Source organism: Lampris incognitus, chromosome 11, assembly GCF_029633865.1.
Source record: "Lampris incognitus isolate fLamInc1 chromosome 11, fLamInc1.hap2, whole genome shotgun sequence".
Classification (NCBI taxonomy): domain Eukaryota; kingdom Metazoa; phylum Chordata; class Actinopteri; order Lampriformes; family Lampridae; genus Lampris; species Lampris incognitus.
Window position 1 is genome coordinate 10,000,640 of NC_079221.1, and position 18,808 is coordinate 10,019,447.

Genomic DNA, 18,808 nt, shown 5'->3' on the forward strand with positions numbered 1-18,808 from the left:
GTTTAAAATAAAAATCTTTATTTATAATAGCATCTTTAAAAAAATTAACAGGAATATTTACAACACGTAATTCAGTACATTTACACTTCTTGAACAGTGCAGACAATGTGCAAATGAAATGTAAAGGATCAACACTGAAGGAACAGGATTTTTTTTCCCTCCGCGTCATCAAATCCTTAAAAACGAGATTGATTTACACAATCCAATGTGCCACCCACGTGACCGCCAGTGCTGTTAAAACGGCAACGTTTACTACCAGTGATTTGAGTTGTAAAGTCTATATAATTTAAGTGTATTAGTAGTCTGCTGGCTCGTAGGCACACCTCGTAGGAGTCGAGTACAGGTTCAGTCTTTTTAATGCACTTTCCAAAGTGTAGAATCCAAACACCAAACATGTAATTGCTTTGCTTCCTCATATAAAGCAATACTTCACATATCATTGGGTGACAGATCAGCTATGTGTGTGTGTGTGTGTGTTAGTGTGTACTCCTAAGTATTTAATGCGAGGTTACCACCTAACACCAACTCAGTACCTTTCCAGGATTGTACCAACCTGAAGATTTGCCTTTAAAACAGTCACTGTCTGTTGGTGGTGACCTCGTGGATCGGCCCTAGCAGCAGGCAGCCTTGGTCTTCTTGCTGTTGGCCCCCCTGCACTCCTCAAGATCCACCGTGGGGGACGCCTGGTTCTCGTTCCTCTTCCTGATGATGGAGGGCAGCACCAGGTCAAACAGCGTCTCAAACAGAATGTCCACGTTATAGCCCGTCTTGGCGCTGGTCTCGAAGCACATCCTCTCCGCCGGCAGGCTGCTCTTTTCTTCCAGGCCCTTGTAGCGCAGTATTCTCTCATACAGCGCTGCCGCGTCCTCCTGGCTCACCTGTTTGCGCACCATCACGCCCGCCAGGGGGGTCGGAGAGGCCGGAGGGGTGGGGCATGCGGGGGGCGCCTGTGGCTCTGTCCTCTCCTCCTCGCTCTCGGTGATCCCTTCGATGACGGGGACCAGATGAGCCTCGGGGTCGGTGAGGTCGGCCTTGTTGCCCACTATGGCGTAAATACAGTCGTGATTGGCGGTGTCGGTCAGGGACAGGAAGCGCTCCTCTAGCTCCGCCAGGCTCTGCCAGTTGGTGACGTCGTAAGTGAGGATGACTGCCGCTGCACCCCGACAGTACATGGAGCCCAAACCATGGAACTGCTCCCGGCCTGGGGGAAGCCAGAGGATGTCAGTCACAGAGGCAGACACAGATTAAACCACACAGATGTGTGCAATGAAAACTCTCTCATGCACACACACACACACACAATTGAAGCAAATGTACAGCTACAAGCACAAGCTTTCATGAGGACTAAAATGACAAACGAGAGGTTGGGGGGGGGGGGACTATCTGCCAAAGAAAGTACGAGACAGAAATGTGGCATTACAGTGACCAGCTGGGAAACAGAGAAAACCTTTGCTGCTGAACTATGTGAGAACCTTGTGGGTGCTCAGCGTGTGAATAGACCATCAGTCCGGTTGCCCTTTAGCTCGCACACAGCATGTAATAAGGTCTAATTGTTTCCCTTGCTTATCAAATCAACAGCACCGCCAAAATGTTAAGAAATTTAGCGTCATCTGATGTTGTTTTTTTTTTTTAGATGAATCCTGTCACTTGTCTGCCATATGTGGAGGCAAATTGTGGTTTGAAATAGTTTTGTACGAGTCAATTTTTAGGAATCTGGAGATCTGAGGAGGTTCTCTGTCCCACAGTGGTGCTATTGTTGTCAAGCGCGGCTGAAGTCGGCATCAGGAGTAAGAGGAGGTACTTCACGCGTGTTTTTAAAGCAACTAAAAATTTTTAAGACTTAAACACAAAACCATTGGGAATCGATGAACTCTGTGTAGCTGCATGAGTCAGTCTTCTGGAAAGTGCTGATATATATATATATATATATATATATATATATATAAAAAAAGGCTTCACGTGTGTGGAGTCACTTTTGTCTGTCGTGGTCTTCTTATCGCAGCCCTGTCGTGTGACTGATAAGGGGAAGAGGGCAGGCAGCTGAAAGGCCTCGAGCTCCCAGAAGTCATCACATTCAGCGAACACGGCATCTTAGTGCGATGGTACCATCCAGACGGGTTAAATGAGCACCGCACACCGCCTTGACTGTGTCTGGGCAGAAATTGTAAGAAATAAATGTTAAATGGGCCTCAGTCCGCCTCCTCCTATGGTTTAACCCCCCCCCCCCCCCCGTGCCGACAGGTCTTCAGCGACAGCCGTTAAATGACTCAGCGCTGGCACAGCATTTCTGTAATCCACTGACTGGAAATAAAGCAAGGCAATGACATCCTGTCAGACGACGTGGGGCTAAACAACGCATGATATTTTAGAGGCTCAGTAACTTCTTACCTTACTATTACAATTTCCTCTTTGGCGTGCAACACAATCTACTAGTTTCACTAAATGTGTCACTTTTAGAAGGCGGCTAATACACAGCTAACATGAACACAATGTTGGGATTATGTCCTTTAACACAAACTAGGCCAAACATTCAATCACAGCCAGAAATGTTAAAAGTCAGGCTTTGATCCAGAGGTGGTAAACTGGAATCGGTATGTCCACAAAAACCAAATGCAGCTGGGGTTTTTTTTCTTTTCTTTTCGCAACACTGTTTCGCAATACTGGGATTGCAAAGTCATCTTACACAAAATGATGTCAAAGATCACTTCTCAGTATACCACAGATTTTCATTCACCCCGCAAAAGGTACAAATGCAGAACGAGTATTACTGGGGTATCCATTTCACTGTTGCTAAGGTGGGATTTGGCAGTGCACAATAAAATATACCCCGAGTATGAACGACCAATACTGAGAAAATCCAACATGGCTCAAATAACCGAGTCCGAAATGATACGAAAAATGATTTTTTTGTTTCTTTTGCTTTCTGATTTTCTTTGTTGACAGCTGGTGCCATTTAGTACTTAGTTGTAGGTGTACGTGAGCTTATGCAGTACTGTAAGTGGACTGATTTAGCGTTGCTTTATTTTATGGGGGCTAATGACGTACAGAGGAATGAATGCGTGTGTAATGTACTTACCTGGTGGTAACATGAGTGTGTGAAAAAGACAACAAAGCAGACCTTCTGCAACGGAACAGGTGAACGACATAAAGAAAGTCACATCGTGCTGTTCTTGCCACTCAGCCAGCAGGGAAATGTGCACTCGCCATTTCCCAAGAAGACGAAACCGACTCTCAGCAGAGTGAAGGCCCTCTGGCATTGACTTACTGTCACCCAGCTGTTCTGGAACAGAGTGCTGCACACTGCTCCTGATCCTATCAAGTCAATGGGAAAGTTTCAAGATATCTGACCCATTGTTGCACAACCAACCTTTGTCAGAAACTCTCGGGTTTATTTGCACTAACTTCCCAGCCAGGGCAACGTGCTGTGAGCATTGTGATCTTACGGTCACGTTGTTTGACAAAGTGGCTTTGGAGAAAAACAAACAGCAGCCCTGCGGCCAGATCTGTTGCCTATCAAGCCTACGTGACTCCAGACAATCGGTTTGACCAATAACTTCTGCAAACCACTCAACACCCCCCCCCCGCCGCCGCCGCCCCCCCTCCCGTCTACCTTTACTGCAGAGGAAAGGTGAACGCAAACTCCAGGGGTGCAGTCACCATCCAGAGAAAAGCAAACCCTAAAGCAAGCTCTGTCACGTGCACCTGCCACGGGAGAAATTCAAAAATGCACAGCAAGACTGTTTCCTTGCGCCGGCTGTTGCCAAGGTAAATGTATGACTACGTTTTATGGGCCGTAAAGAGTCGCCAGGAGGCAACTGGGAACGTGTGTCCACGTCTCTCTTACGAGTGTAGCGACGCGCACCGAGTCTCGGGCTGAGGGCGATGTTGGCCAAAATGTTGTATCCCCGAAATAATACGTACCCCAAACAGGCGTGGCGTCACCGGAATGCGGAGGCACTTAGCGAATTATGACGATTCCGGCTCATTAAGCCGACGCTCCGAAAGTAATTAAAAGGGTAAATCTACGTGTTGCTGTTGGTCCCGCGCGTTTATATGAACGGATATGTGATGATCGGGGACCGCTTTAACGCGGGGCCATATGTTCAACCCCCCCCCAAAAAAAACAAAAACACGGGATACCTCACGCGCGGGGGGGGGGGCTCAAAAGGATCTGTTCGAAACTTCAGAAGAAAGAGTAAATTACCGGCGGTGTCCCAGATGGAGATGTTGTACGGCCCCCACTGTTTGAGGAAAAACGCCCCTCCGACGGTGCTGATGGTGTCCTTAAACCTCCTCTCGGTGTAGCGGTGGAGCAGCGAGGTCTTCCCGACGTGCATGTCGCCCAGGATCACCACCTTGACGTCCGGCTTCTTCATCTTGGACGTCTCCGGCATGGCCGCGCTCCGCGGCGGCGGGGGGGAGGAGGAGGAGGGGGGGAGGAAGAGTTCGGGTAAAATAAGAAGATGACGCCTGGCCAAAACTCAGCTCACGTCCGGGCCGCAGAAGAACACACGCTTTCTAGAATGCGCCATTCTTTAGATAACATGGCAGCGGAGGCCGCGGCGGTCCGCGTCGTCCCGTCACAGCGACAGCTCCGGTTTGGGAAACTTTTGAAAAAAAAAGAAAAAAAAAGAAGAGGCGTGCGTGCGGGGTTGAACCGGGAAGTAGGCGAAGCCTGCGATTGAAGGCTGGGAAGAAAAAAAAAGGAAGGTTGGCCTGATTTGAGGCAAGCGGTCGCGCCGGTGGGCGGATGTTACGTTTATCTGGACGCGGACTAAATTCTGGGAAGTCAGCGCTCGGGTTGAGAATACGTCGACGTTGTTGTTTTGATGAGCAACCTTTTTATTTTTTAGCGAAAAACTTTAATTCGGAAATGAAAGAATTTTGGGGGGGGGGGGAAATTTCCTCCCTTGTTTATTTTTTAAACGGATCGTCTTTATTCTTTTAAGTTCTTCGAAATTGTAAAGTAAACAAGTCCCAAAAATGCCCCGCCTTCCTAATGTAAACTACTAATAAGAGACGTTAGCCCCTGGCTAACGGATCTGACCCTTTAGCCGAGCGGTTAGTGATGTCGCCTTGTGGCGCAGTCCCGTATCGAATCCCGCACCGGGCAAGAAAATAACCGGTTACATTGGTGGCAGCGACGGTGGGATCCGGAAGTGTGCAGATCCTCAGAAGTCTCTTCGGAGCGCAGAATGACAAAGCGCGAGGGCGCGCTTCCGGGGAGGGTGACGACTGTAAACTAGTAATAAGTCACGTTAGTCCCTGGCTAACAGGTCTGATTCCTTAGCAGAGCGGTTAGTGGTGTCGCCTTGTGGTGCAGTACATCCTGTATCGAATCCCGCACCAGGCAAGACATTAACCGGTTATACTATTATAAACTTAAGCGGTCCCTGTATGAATATAAACCACCTTATTTGACTCAGGTTTGTTTTGTTTTAGTTTCGGGTTTTTCTTGTTCATCGTGCCTCTTCACAGCCAGGAATGGTTGTATTGCCATTTGCGTGACATGCACTGGGAATTTAGCTTGGCATTGTTGGTACAGAGAAGAAAATAAGATAAAATAAAAACACATTGCCTTACGTTTTCCAGCAAGACTCCCTTTCTTTACAGTCTTATCGGGAAATGTTCTTATGAAGCCTTTGAATGTTGTGTCAATAGTGTGGTCGCCTCACAGCAAGAAGGTCCAGGGTTCGAGCCCCGGGGTGGTCCAACCTTGGGGGTCATCCCGGGTCGTCCTCTGTGTGGAGTTTGCATGTTCTCCCTGTGTCTGTGTGGGTTTCCTCCCACAGTCCAAAGACATGTAGGTCAGGTGAATCAGCCGTACTAAATTGTCCCTAGGTATGAATGTGTGTGTGTGTGTGTTTGGGCCCTGTGTGATGGCCTGGCGGCCTGTCCAGGGTGTCGCCCCGCCTGCTGCCCAGTGTCTGCTGGGATAGGCTCCAGCATCCCCGTGATCCTGAGAGCAGGATAAGCGGTTCAGATAATGGGATGGATGGATGAATAGAAAATACTAAATGAAAATAAAAGTTCCATTGAAGAAATGAAACACGAGTTTCCCTCGCAGTATACCATGGCTTTCGGGGGAAGCTCACTTTTTTTACCGGGGGGGGGGCGGCGGGGGACGCTTGCACATGCCTCCAAAAAAGGGCCGACTGTGACTCTTGCTGCAGCAAAGAAACATAGCTGCAAGCATGTAGGCCTACTTGCTTTACGCCAGCACATCTGGTATATAGGGAATGTGAAGGCGCGTCACCCGCGTTGTGTGTTGCCGCTGTATGTGTGCCGTGATAGCATAGCACACAAAAGGGCCGACGCAAGTCGCAGCAACCAAGCGAAAGGAGATTCTGCCAAACAAGGTACTCGAGATCAAGTCCAAGTTAATGGAAGAAACAGCAACTTCATTCAGATCCGCCTGTGTGGTGGCCAAGGACGGGCTAGCTTATAATTCAATTCAGTTCAATTCAATTCAAAACTTTACTTCAGACTCAGGGTCCACAACAGACAAAGACAAATAGGTAAAAGACAAACCCTAGACAGCACACAGAGTAAACACAATAAATAACATAAATGGAACAAATCAGTGTCTTACCAGAAGGCAGCTATACCAGTGGTCCCACTGCCGGGCTTGGTACCGTGTGGCACTGAATCTTATATTAGTTAAACCCTTGATGATTGCATTATCAGAGTCACTGAGCCAGCAGATAGATTTATACATGAGATTTCTTAGAAGAGCCTGAAAGGTGTTGACTCCTGCAGCCACCAACATTTCACTTGCACACCATCTGGGTCTTTTTAGTAGTATTCTCACTGCATCATTATAAGCTACTCGAAGCCTTTGTAAGCTTGCTTTTTTGTAGTTTGACCACAGGTGTGCAGTATAAAGTGGTAAACAATATGCTCTGAACAGAGACATCTTCACACTAACTGAACACATACCAAACTAGGGTGAGAGAGTGTTTGCTTGTGCATACACCATGCAGCATTGCCTATAAATATCATCATCTGTCATTTGTTCAGTAATATAATGTCCAAGATATTTCACCCTATTGCATACCCCAAGATTATTATCAGACAATTTAAAATCAGGACATTTTAGATAATTGTCCTCTTTGATTCTGCAGATCATGACAACACTCTTACTAGCATTGTATTTGACATCATGCTCCACACCACACACAGAACATATATCAAGGAGCTGCTGGAGACCAGCACTACAGGGACTAAGGATGACCAGGTCATCCGCATACATAATATGGTTCACCAGGGTATTACCCATCATGCACCCAGTGTTACAGGCTTTCAACTGCTTGGACAAATTCCCCCTTGTCTGACACCATTGCTAACCCCAAATGGGGCTGAAACGCTATTACCCCATTTTACTTGCATAGTGTGGTGGGCATACCAATAAGCCAGGATTCTCACGATGTATTTAAGCACCCCTCTTTGACTCAATTTAACAAACAACTTTCTATCATTAACACAATCAAAAGCTTTGGAAGCATCAATAAAACACATAAGAACTGATGAGTTTTGGCCTCTATTATTTGTTGACAATTTCCTTTAAGGCATTTATACATAAGTCAGTGCCAGGTTTACCTTTAAAACCAAACTGGTTATCTGTGGAGGTGATAAACTCATGCCCTCTATCCAGCAGGATTCTTTCTAGGACTTCTGATAGTATGCTGGCTCGAGCTATAGGCCTGTAGTGATCTAGGCTGCATACTTTACCAGCTTTGTCCTTAATGACTGACACTAACAGTACAGACAACATTGAGTCTGGTAACAAGCCATGGATCATAAAGCCAGCAAGACAAATAGCAAGGAGAGGAGCTATCCTCAGACGGGCATATTTAAGGTGTTCAGCAGTAACATGATCTAAACCACTTGCCTTGTTAACAGACAGCCTGTGTGTAGCTTGGTACACCTCGTGTGACATGATCACCATTGAATCATCACTCTCAACATTGCCCACCTCATACTGATCACTTTGGACACAGTTGAATCTACTACTACTTTCGGCTGCTCCCGTTAGGGGTCGCCACAGCGGATCATCCGTTTCCATTTCTTCCTGTCCTCTGCATCTTCCTCTGTCACACCAGCCACCTGCATGTCCTCCCTCACCACATCCATAAACCTCCTCTTTGGCCTTCCTCTTTTCCTCTTCCCTGGCAGCTCCATATTCAGCATCCTTCTCCCAATATACCCAGCATCTCTCCTCCACACACGTCCAAAACATCTCAATCTTGCCTCTCTTGCTTTGTCTCCAAACCGTCCAACCTGAGCTGTCCCTCTAATATACTCGTTCTTAATCCTGTCCTTCTTCGTCACTCCCAATGAAAATCTTAGCATCTTCAACTCTGCCACCTCCAGCTCCACCTCCTGTCTTTTTGTCAGTGCCACTGTCTCCAAACCATATAACATAGCTGGTCTCACAACCGTCTTGTAAACCTTCCCTTTAACTCTTGCTGGTCTGTCACAAATCACTCCTGACACTCTTCTCCACCCACTCCACCCTGCCTGCACTCTCTTCTTCACCTCTCTTCTGCACCCCCCGTTACTTTGGACAGTTCACCCCAAGTATTTAAACTCATATGCCTTCATCACCTCTACTCCTTGCATCCTCACCATTCCACTGTCCTCCCTCTCATTCACACTTATGTATTCCATCTTGCTCCTACTGACTTTCATTCCTCTTCTCTCCAGTGCATACCTCCACCTCTCCTCAACCTGCACCCTACTCTTGCTACAGATCGCAATGTCATCCGCGAACATCATCGTCCATGGAGACTCCTGCCTGATCTCGTCCGTCAACCTGTCCATCCCCAATGCAAACAAGAAAGGGCTCAGAGCCGATCCTTGATGTAATCCCACCTCCAACTTGAACCCATCTGTCATTCCAACCGCACACCTCACCACTGTCACACTTCCCTCATACATGTCCTGCACCACTCCTACATACTTCTCTGAAACTCCCGACTTCCTCATACAATACCACACCTCCTCTCTCGGCATCCTGTCATATGCTTTCTCTAAATCTACAAAGACACAAAGTAACTCCTTCTGGCCTTCTCTATACTTCTCAATCAACATTCTCAAAGCAAACATCACATCTGTGGTGCTCTTTTGTAGCATGAAACCATACTGCTGCTCGCTGATCATCACCTCTCCTCTTAACCTATTACTATTATTATTCTATTACTCTTTCCCAAATCTTCATGCTATGGCTGATCAACTTTATACCTCTGTAGTTGCTACAGTTCTGCACATCACCCTTGCTCTTGAAAATCGGTACCAGTATGTTTCTTCCCCACTCCTCAGGCATCCTCTCACTTTCCAAGATTGTGTTAAACAATCTAGTTAAAAACCCCACTGCCATCTCTCCTAAACATCTCCATGCTTCCACGAGTATGTCGTACTGTGGAGGCATTTTTTTTGGTTTTTTTGGACACAGTTGAATAAGGTACTATAATGCTGTCGCCGTAACTCAGCAATATTGTCTGTACCGGAGATACCATCAACAGTGCATGGTAGAGATGCTTTATAATTGTTGAGAACCCTCACTTCTTTCCAAAAATTAGCAGGATTATTTCCTAGCAGCTTCTTAGCCATGGAATCTGCCCTCATGGCTTGCTCATTTTTACAAATGAAGCAAATGGCGTACTTGTATCTTGCATCAGTGAGCTTCTTGTGTTCAAGTTCAGGCCCTTGTCTGGGTCTGCCTGCCATAGCCCATGATTTAAAGGCTTCACAGGCTTCTTCATGATACCAAGCTACTCAGCTTATAAAAGCTCCAGGAGCTCAATGGCGCAAAAGTAGGCACTGTACACAAGTCAGATCACTCGTGTGCTGAAATTGTAGGCCATATTGCACAGCAAATGTGGAAGAAGTTTGTTTCAAGTGTTAAAGAGATCAATTCAAAAATCAGCATCACCATTGATGAAAGCCATGAAAGCGAGTGGAGGTAAATCCACCCTGAAGGCTGAACAGCACACGTCCCTGGGCCTGTTTAAAGATGTTGAACTCCTTGAGGTCAGGGGCAAGATTAACCGCAGTCAGTTTTATCAATCTGCGACTGACAGTCTCACAGAGCGAATGCCAGAATAAGACCTTGTCCAGATGCTGAAACCTCTGGATAAGCACTTTTGGCCACAGGACCACAATGCATGCTATGCTAACGGGTCTGACCCTTTAGCCGAGCGGTTAGTGATGTCGCCTTGTGGTGCAGTACAACCCGTATCGAATCCCGCACCGGGCAATAAAATAACCGGTTACACTAGTGACCTAAGAATACAGCGCCCTCTAGCGGCTGGCAGTATAGAACTCAGTGTAATATAGGGTAACTAGATCACTATTCACAACTCGTTCCAACGGAACGGCAAACTAAACACAAATTCAGTGGCAACGTGACGCACAGCGAGAACGAATCAGTCGATCCCCCGCCGAGGATCCGCGGCGGTCACGTGACCAGTGAACGGAAGACTCGGACCCGAAAGACCCGTCAGGGAACAAATCCGGTAGCCGTCACCATCATGCAAATGAACCGAACGAGTGAGGTGCGCGCGCGGCCCAGTGGCGAAATGAACGAGTCGGACGACTCGTGACGCCGGAGTCTACAAGAGACTGGTTCAACATCAGCGAGTCGTTCGCGGACGACGCGTCACTGACAGGAAGCGGACTCTGCGCCGCGGCTCCGCTCGCGACACCCCCCCCCCCCCCCCATGATAAAGACGGTGCCCGGGCTGCTCGCGGCGCTGACGCGCGCTCCCGGCGTAGGTAAGAGGAAGTGTGTGTGCGAGGCTTCGTGTTTCTAACAACGTTTCCCCTTCAGCTTGGCGTCATTACGAGCGTCGCTGTTGCGCGGCCGCAATGACGGGAGCGCCGCGACACACTCGGACGGCCGCGCTTTGCTCCCTCCCAGTTGCGCTGTCGCTCGCTCTCACGTGGGTCTGCTGGAAGGAGGAAGGTAAAGATAAAAGTCCACGTTCGCTTCTCTCTCTCTCTCTCTAACGCCGGCGCTGTCGCCGTGGATGCGGCCCAGACGTAGGGGGGGGGGGTTCGGTAGCTGTTCCGTGTTTCTGTGCAGCCACCGTTCAGCTTCGGGAGGGTCGCCGAAACACGGCCCTTAGGACCCCGCAGACATCGTCATGGCCGAGGTAATAAACAGGCGCCGGATAAATTACTCTCGGAGGACTGATCCGGGGTCTGTTTTCTATTTGCCAATCTCTTAGATTGGCGGCGAGGAGGTAGGGGGGAGGCAGATCCCTGCTCAGTTGTTCCCCGAGAGTAGGAGTCTACGCATGTGGTTAATAATGACGTAGGGGGATAAAGCTTGAGGACGCAGGTTGAGGTCCGGGCCTGCGATACGTGCAGTTTACTTGTGCGAAACGGGGTCTTGTAAAAGGTCCCGGAGCTTTAGGAAGGCGTGCGTAAGGAGCACTACAATGACGTAGGCGGCCAGTCGCTGGCGGTTTATTGGGAACGGCGACGCGCCGGCCGCTTTGTGTGGACCTTTGTATGGCCGAGAAGCCACAACAAACCTCCCTCCCTCGCCTCGCCGCGGTGCACATCGTCGCCTCATTCGACCACGTCTCCGTCAGCCACGCCGCCGTTTACTCTGCGAGGCGAAGCCGGACCGGCTTGCAGACTCGAGCATGCACGCAAACACGACACGGGGCTTCTTGTGGTCGGACGTGGAGACGAGAACCCTCCTGAACATCTGGGGGGAGCAGGACATCCAGACCGCTTTGGATGGAAACTTCAGAAACAGCTTCGTCTACCGCGACGTGGCCCGCAGGTTGGGGGCGATGGGGTTCGATAGGACCCCGGAACAATGCCGGGTGCGGATTAAAAGCCTGAAGAGGCAATATCTGTTGGCCAAGGAAGGTAACCTTAGGAACAACGGGCAGTATCACAAGATATGCAAGTTTTACGACACCATGGAGAGAATTTTAAGCAACCGGCCCGCCATCGACCCCCAGGAGTTGAATGACAGCGGGGCGGGTGGAGATGACCCCGGGGATGGGGTGGATGAGGATGGAGAGGATGGCCAGGATGCGTATTCGGAAGGCATGGGGGAATGTCCTATGCCTGCTGAGACCGAAGTGAAACTGGAATATCCGCCTGTCCCTATTTCGATTCCTGTCAAAGTCACAGTGGGCAGTAACGGTGGGTATACAGCCTCCTTGTCTGCATTTACCAGATCTTTCCCTTTTGCATAATAGTAGTTAACTGAATCTATCGTTTTTAATCTTTCAACTCCTCTCCACGACAGGATCTTCACTGAGATCCAGTAACAACAGCCAGTTGGCCAGTACTTTGTCCTCCAGCAGACCTAAACGGCCCAGGAAGCGGCGCACCAACTTCCCCATGGAGAAGCTGATGGAGCAGTTCCTGGAGCAGAGCGCCCAAGCTGAGGAGAGCTTCTACCGGATAGAGGAGCAGCGCTTGCAGGCAGAGGACCGTCGAAGAGAGACCGAACACACCAGGGAGCTCAGTATGCTCCAGATGCTCGGTCAGGTGTTCTCCAGCATCTCTGCGCCACCCACCCACACACCTGTACCCTCCAGTGCCTCCCCCTCCTGTGTCCGGGGCCCATCCCGCCACGCCAGATGTCCCTCACCCCAGGCGGACTATTTCATCCAGAAAAGTCAACCATTGAACCGAGAGCCACAGACATTAGGTATTCGCTTTGCTGTCACCAGTGGAGCCGCAAGGCGGCGAGCCGACAGTTTGGAGAGAGAGAAAGCAAAACAATGGCCCAGTGATATTTCTCTGGTAGATCTAAACTGTGGATTTGTTGTGATGCAGATCAGATGACGAACACTGTGCTGGTTGCATATTTGGTGTTTATAACTAATAGTAGCTTGCCTGTAAGAGAAGGCTGATAAGATAGACCGATATTGACTGAGGCGAGTCAAACCTGCTGTACTTTTAATTTCCCACTTTGTTTATTTTTCGTATTCTCCCTCACAGTGTTTGAGCGCTACATCGGCTTTGGGTCCACGTCCCGTAGAGGCATGGATAACGACATCCTTTCACTCGTGAAAAGTATAGTCCCTCCACTGACATCCAAAAAGCACAAGGGCCAAGATGGACGAATTGGGATCATTGGCGGTTGCCAAGAGTATGTCGTGCAAAACCACCTTATGTTTTGCCTGGCAACATGAACAGCATAATTAAGTCAGCAGTATTTAGTGTATTGTATATGTACTTCGTATTTTATCTTATTACCTTTTCTCTTGAATTTTTCTGGTAATTATTTCCTTGTTTCCCCTCTGAATGTCATGTGAAGATATACGGGTGCTCCTTACTTCGCAGCAATCGCAGCATTAAAAGTGGTAAGCAGACACACTTTGTAATCCTGCCGATGCATCAGATTTTACAGTAGCCTATTCTGGTCTGTTCTTTTCAACCTGGGTGCCGATACAACAGTAACGGTCCCTGTTTGACCTCTCTTCAGGGTGCTGACCTGTCTCACGTATTCTGCACCAGGGAGGCTGCAACTGTAATCAAGTCATACAGCCCTGAACTCATAGTCCATCCAGTCCTGTAAGTATCACTGGGAGGGCTAAATACTACATTTCAATGAAGGCAGAGTTCCTCATAACGGCCAAACTGTTATCAATCTGATGTTCGGTAGTACGTTGACATTTCCTAAGGATAACAAAGAATGTGTTGCACAGTTTGTTATGCCAGTATTCAGATACTGAAATGTTGTAGTTTTAAACTTGACGTAATTATCACATTCCACCCACAAATACTGAAACCCTTTTCAAGTGATGAAAAACGCAAACACAATACCTGGAATTTGTAAAGGCAAAATTGATGATTCTTAATAAAGAGTTGGACTTTTCCATTTGTGCTAATCTCACATAACAAGAAATTTCCACTGTGCTTCTGTAACCTCAAGGCCAAGTAGAAACCATCTTTCTCAGCACAGATAGTCTGACATAACAACTGCCTGGTACCTAACAAGCTGTTGGACATAAATCAGAGAACCTAGTCAAGGACAAAACCTCACCTCATCCCCAACTTATCCACTCAAAGCATATTTGTGTACTCATGCCAAGCATACAAGTGAACTGAAGACAAAAGATCGGGGCTCGTTCCTTTTTTTGGGGGGGGGGTGAGCCCATCTGTATATATGTGGTTGAATAAAGCTTTATGAAAAGACAGATCCAACATTGTTAGCAAAATTGCCACAACAGATTCCATAGAAATTGGAGGAATTGTTTTGATTTTTCTTTATTACAACCCTGATAACAAAGAAGTCTTATCCGGTCTCTCTCTCGCTCTCTCTAGGGACAGCCCAAATGCAGTGGAAGAGATAGAGAAGTGGCTCCCAAGACTGCACTGCCTTGTTGTGGGACCGGGACTTGGGCGAGAGGATGCTCTACTGAAAACAGCCAAGGCATGTGGGATTTACTTACACCCCAACGCACCCAACCAGGACATTGGCCCAGATCATTCTCTTGTCCAAATTCCTATTTTTCATACACTTGTTCAACCTTTCTTAGCCAGATCGGTACTAGCTCAGAATGACTGTACAGTTGAAACAAGGACTAGCGTTGTAGTGCATTTTGACAGAACCAACACCAGTGAAGTGTGTTGTTCCCTTTTGAAGATTTTTGAAACTGTATGGCATCGTGATAAATAGTCCTCTCTTCTCTTTAGGAGGTCATAGAAAAGTCTAAAGCAAGAGACATTCCCATCGTCATTGATGCTGTGAGTACTTAACCCATTAATTAACGTTGTGTTGGTTGTCGCTTTTTTATTCCCTGATTTTGTGGTTTTGTTTGTTTGTTTTCAACAGGACGGATTATGGCTAGTTTCTCAACAACCATCTGTCATTCAAGGCTACCATAAGGGCATCCTCACACCTAACTTTATGGAGTTCACCAGACTGTATGAGGCACTGGTACGTCTTTCACTTAAGTTCAGTCAGTCACCAGTTTGTAGCCCAACATTCTGCATTGCATTCTGTGTATCAGTCCAGCTGATCAATAGAAAGAATAATGTTTCCTGAAGAAAACGTATATTCTATCTGTGCTAGCAAGGTGGTAGTTGTGGTTTAACATGGTAGAACTTGGTAGAGTCTCTCTGCTCTTGGGAGAGTCCAAAAGTTCTGCCATTCTTTCCATGCAAGAGTTTTTGGCCAAAAAGAATATCAAAAAATACAGAACATGAAAAAGTTGAATTCATCCCTTCATCGCCTCAATTAGCACAATGTTTAAAAGTTTGAATGGAGTGAGCTCTAAAAGTATGCAACAACAAAGTACGTGGGACTAGCTGAAGTTGTGGAGAGGTGTTTCGGAGAAAAAAATATTATTACAAGGAGAAAAATGGTGGCAATAACATGAGCGTGCTAGTGTTCTGCTAGTCTGCTAATGGCTATCCCTCTTGCCACGATGCCGTTTCAGCACCATGTTCCTGTGGACAGCAGTGATCATCAGCGGAGTGCCACGCAGCTTAGCAGCGCTATGGGGAACCTCACTGTGGTGCTTAAAGGAGAACAGGATCTTATCACCGACGGCACAAAGGGTCAGTATCGAGCCCATACCGATACACAACCTCATAACAGATATATATTCCCATCAGCACACATTTATGTCCATACAATACATAAGAAAACATGTACAATGGGTCTCATGCAACAACTCTATACACACGTCTATTCTCAAATAGTGTGTAAGAACTATTTGGGAAATCTTAGTGACATACAAGGCGCCACGGTGGCGCAGTGGTTAGCGCGGTCGCCTCACAGCAAGAAGGTCCTGGGTTTGAGCCCTGGGGTAGTCCAACCTTTGGGGTCGTCCCGGTTTGTCCTCTGTGTGGAGTTTGCATGTTCTCCCCGTGTCTGCGTGGGTTTCCCCCGGGTGCTCCGGTTTCCTCCCACAGTCCAAAGACATTTAGGTCAGGTGAATCAGCTATACTAAATTGTCCCTAGGTGTGTGTGTGTGTGTGTGTGTGTGTGTGTGTGTGTGTGTGTGTGTGTGTGTGTGTGTGCTGGCCCTGTGATGGACTGGCAGGCCTGTCCAGGGTGTCTCCCCGCCTGCCGCCCAGTGACTGCTAGGATGGGCTCCAGCATCCCCGCGACCCTGAGAGCAGGATAAGCGGTTTGGATAATGGATGGATGAATGGATTAGTGACATACACCAGTTTTTGCATATGACAGGTCTGAGAGTAATTCCTTTCCATTTTGTTGAATCTTGGGCAATCCTTTGCACACATATCTTTGTCAAGTCCAAATAAATCGATCCTTTCCAATAGACAAAGCTCCTCATACTCACGCAATACTGATAAGACTCATTTTGGTAAGAAAACAAAATTTTTTGGCTGTTTTTTTTTAAACAGTTTTAACAGCAGCACTTTGAATGCTGAACTTGTAACGTTCTATTCCCTGTCATTCATGTCTTGCAAAACGCAAGACATGCAAAAGCAACATTTGATCATCAGCGGTTCAGATTCATAAAACCACTGATCTGTTGATCTTTACAAATCAAGACTTGATAGTCTAATAATGGCATAGCTATCAGTGCTGAAAAACAAAATGTTTAAATTGAATTGAATCGTGACCTACGAAAGACGAATCGAATCGTAGATTTAGAGAATCGTGACACCCCTAATCTATACTACCAGGCTTGTTATTTTTCTTGGTTTTTAGAAACATACCATGGAGATATTTTACACACACACTGTCTTTCCAGTGATCTCATGCAGTGTCGAGGGCAGCGGGAGAAGATGCGGTGGACAGGGTGACCTCCTCTCTGGATCTCTGGGTGTGCTGGCACATTGGGCCTATTCTTCCTCTGCAGGAATGAATCAAAGGTGTTGGGGCTTTGTGTTTACTGAGTTATGGCGGGGAAACCTCCTTAGGTCCTGTTTGTATTTTCAGATTTTAGCTTTTCTGAAGTATGATATAAATTTTAAATATTAGCAGGGGTGCTGATGGACAAAAAGTGAACAACCCATAGCCCCAGTCTCCAGATTTTTGCATTCAAAACCACAGAAGCCGATTGGCTGAATTTTTTGTTTTGTTTTTTTGTGTGAAATATGTGGCTGTCGCAGAGAACAACATGTACTGAGCACATTTAAAAATGGCTCATGTCAGCAAACATGCTGTGTACCCACCACCTTTGCATTTGAATTGGATTGTCTTGTTTGCTTTGATTTGTTATTCTCATTGCTGAACATTAGAAGTCAGGATTAGAGAACTACTGATATCCTTTAACAAATACTTCTTTTTCAATTGATAAAATCACCAAATAGTATATTAGCTACTAATTTAGCCAGTCTTTTAATAACCCTGTTTTATCTTCCATCAGTGTGAATCCATCTGTGGTAGCAGCATTTGGGGCCTGTTCTCTTACCAGACAGTGCAACAGTCAAGCCTTCCATCAACACGGCAGATCCACCACCACTTCAGACATGATCCAGCAGATCGGCACTGCCTTCAAAAAGCTTTTTGAAAGCTGAAAAACAAAGAACAATCTACTGCTCACAATCTGGATTGTAAAAAGTTGGTTTATTAAGCTATATACACTCGTTTTTGCAGTTATATAAGCACTGTTCACAGAAGACACTAATTTTCCAACAATGATATAAAATTTAGTATTGTGGTGGTTCATGGTTGGTGGGGAAATGTTCTCACTGGACAGAATTTGTATGTAGGTGTGGGTGTGTGTGGGTGTGTGTGTGTGAGAAACAGACAGACAGACGGATGAAGGATTTTAATCTAGAATGTATAGAAACTAGCCTCTCCAAAATAGAGCTCCAATTCTCCTATTTAAGGAGATAAACACGTGTAAGGACATAATTATCTGTCCAGAGCGAGGTGTTTGAAAGACCCTCTGCCTGAACCTCTGCCTTCAAACATGCCATTGTTTTGCAGTCTATACAACAGTTGGTGCTTGGTAAATCTTGGACGTCTGCGTAATTTAAATCGGCTGTAAATAAAACTTGATTTTTGTGCGAACTGCTTGCATCGACCCTTGAACCGACCAGGTAGTAGTAATGGTAGTCTGCCCTGTCGCCACAGGGTGGCAGTGTTGACGCGGCGGCGACAATTAACTTGTTCTGACGTGGTCAATTGTTCACCGAACAAGACTGAACAAACGCCACTTTGTTCCTCTCTTTTAGCCAATGACGTGGTGCTTTTCCGACAGGCGGTGGGACATTATAGTCAGGCAGCCCCCTACCAAAATCTGGTTGGTGGAAACGAGGAAGGAGGCGGAGGTACTAATCCCTTCTGAGTTGGTGAACTAGTAAGTACCCTGCTAACGTCCAAGGATTAACGGTGCACTATAGTGGCGGTGAAAATCAAGGAGGATCTGCGAATCAGCCATCCCTGAATTGTTTCATCAACGTTGACGTTACAGGACAAAAGGGGGGGGTATAGAAATAAAGCGAGTCAATCGGGGGGGGCTGCATTGACTTAAAAATGAAAGTACAACAAATTGAAAATTTACTGATAGCAAACGTGAGACTAGTCTGAAGGAGTGGTGGATCTAGAGATTTTTTCCTGGGGCGGCAAGGGGTTAAGACTGTCCCCCCCCCTTGCCACCCTGTAGATACGCCCCTGTGAGGGGGAGGGGGGATTCTAAATCGGCGACATCTGTTTGAGATGAGTTTGGCGCGGGTCTCATTGACCTTCACCATGCATGTACATAAAACATACTTTAAAAACATATGATCTGATTTATAAATGGGGTGGAAACAGGGGTGGCAAGACTGTCCCAGAGGTAGCAGCTGCCACCCCTGTTGCCACCCTGTAGATCCGCCCCTGGTCTGAAGTAATACAACAGAC

General features: G+C 47.0%; 2 protein-coding genes across 7 annotated transcripts; one reads left to right on the forward strand and one right to left on the reverse strand.

The window, feature by feature from the left end:
* Position 1: 1 nt before the first annotated feature.
* Positions 2-4,613, reverse strand: rab20 (RAB20, member RAS oncogene family). Its single transcript, XM_056290110.1, has 2 exons — positions 4,205-4,613; positions 2-1,201 (listed from the first exon to the last, which is right to left on the reverse strand). The coding sequence occupies exons 1-2, from the start codon at positions 4,392-4,394 to the stop codon at positions 612-614; spliced, it is 780 nt and encodes a 259-aa protein (XP_056146085.1). The 5' UTR covers positions 4,395-4,613; the 3' UTR covers positions 2-611.
* A 5,917-nt stretch (positions 4,614-10,530) lies between these two features.
* Positions 10,531-17,492, forward strand: naxd (NAD(P)HX dehydratase). Of its 6 annotated transcripts, none has more exons than XR_008810996.1 (11): positions 11,184-12,168; positions 12,275-12,682; positions 12,976-13,126; positions 13,295-13,340; positions 13,463-13,551; positions 14,305-14,413; positions 14,677-14,727; positions 14,816-14,920; positions 15,423-15,543; positions 16,032-16,177; positions 16,710-16,819. XR_008810996.1 is itself a non-coding variant. In XM_056289292.1 (11 exons), the coding sequence occupies exons 1-11, from the start codon at positions 11,655-11,657 to the stop codon at positions 17,476-17,478; spliced, it is 1,866 nt and encodes a 621-aa protein (XP_056145267.1). In that variant the 5' UTR covers positions 11,190-11,654; the 3' UTR covers positions 17,479-17,492. The 6 variants fall into 6 exon arrangements, 4 of the variants coding, with proteins under 4 accessions (XP_056145269.1, XP_056145268.1, XP_056145270.1 ...); XR_008810995.1 differs by lacking the exon at positions 16,032-16,177 and adding an exon at positions 17,328-17,492 and having other exon boundaries at positions 11,185-12,168; positions 16,667-16,830; XM_056289292.1 differs by lacking the exon at positions 16,032-16,177 and adding an exon at positions 17,328-17,492 and having other exon boundaries at positions 11,190-12,168; positions 16,710-16,830.
* The last annotated feature ends 1,316 nt before the right edge of the window (positions 17,493-18,808 follow it).

Coding starts and splice junctions, on each gene's coding strand:
- rab20 (XM_056290110.1), bottom strand. CDS start 4,394: ATGCCGGAGACGTCCAAGATGAAGAAGCCGGACGTCAAGGTGGTGATC. Junction 1,202..4,204: donor CTCCATCTGGGACACCGCCG/GTAATTTACTCT, acceptor GGCTTCCCCCAG/GCCGGGAGCAGTTCCATGGT.
- naxd (XM_056289292.1), top strand. CDS start 11,655: ATGCACGCAAACACGACACGGGGCTTCTTGTGGTCGGACGTGGAGACG. Junction 12,169..12,274: donor AGTCACAGTGGGCAGTAACG/GTGGGTATACAG, acceptor TCTCCACGACAG/GATCTTCACTGAGATCCAGT. Junction 15,544..16,709: donor TATCACCGACGGCACAAAGG/GTCAGTATCGAG, acceptor CTGTCTTTCCAG/TGATCTCATGCAGTGTCGAG.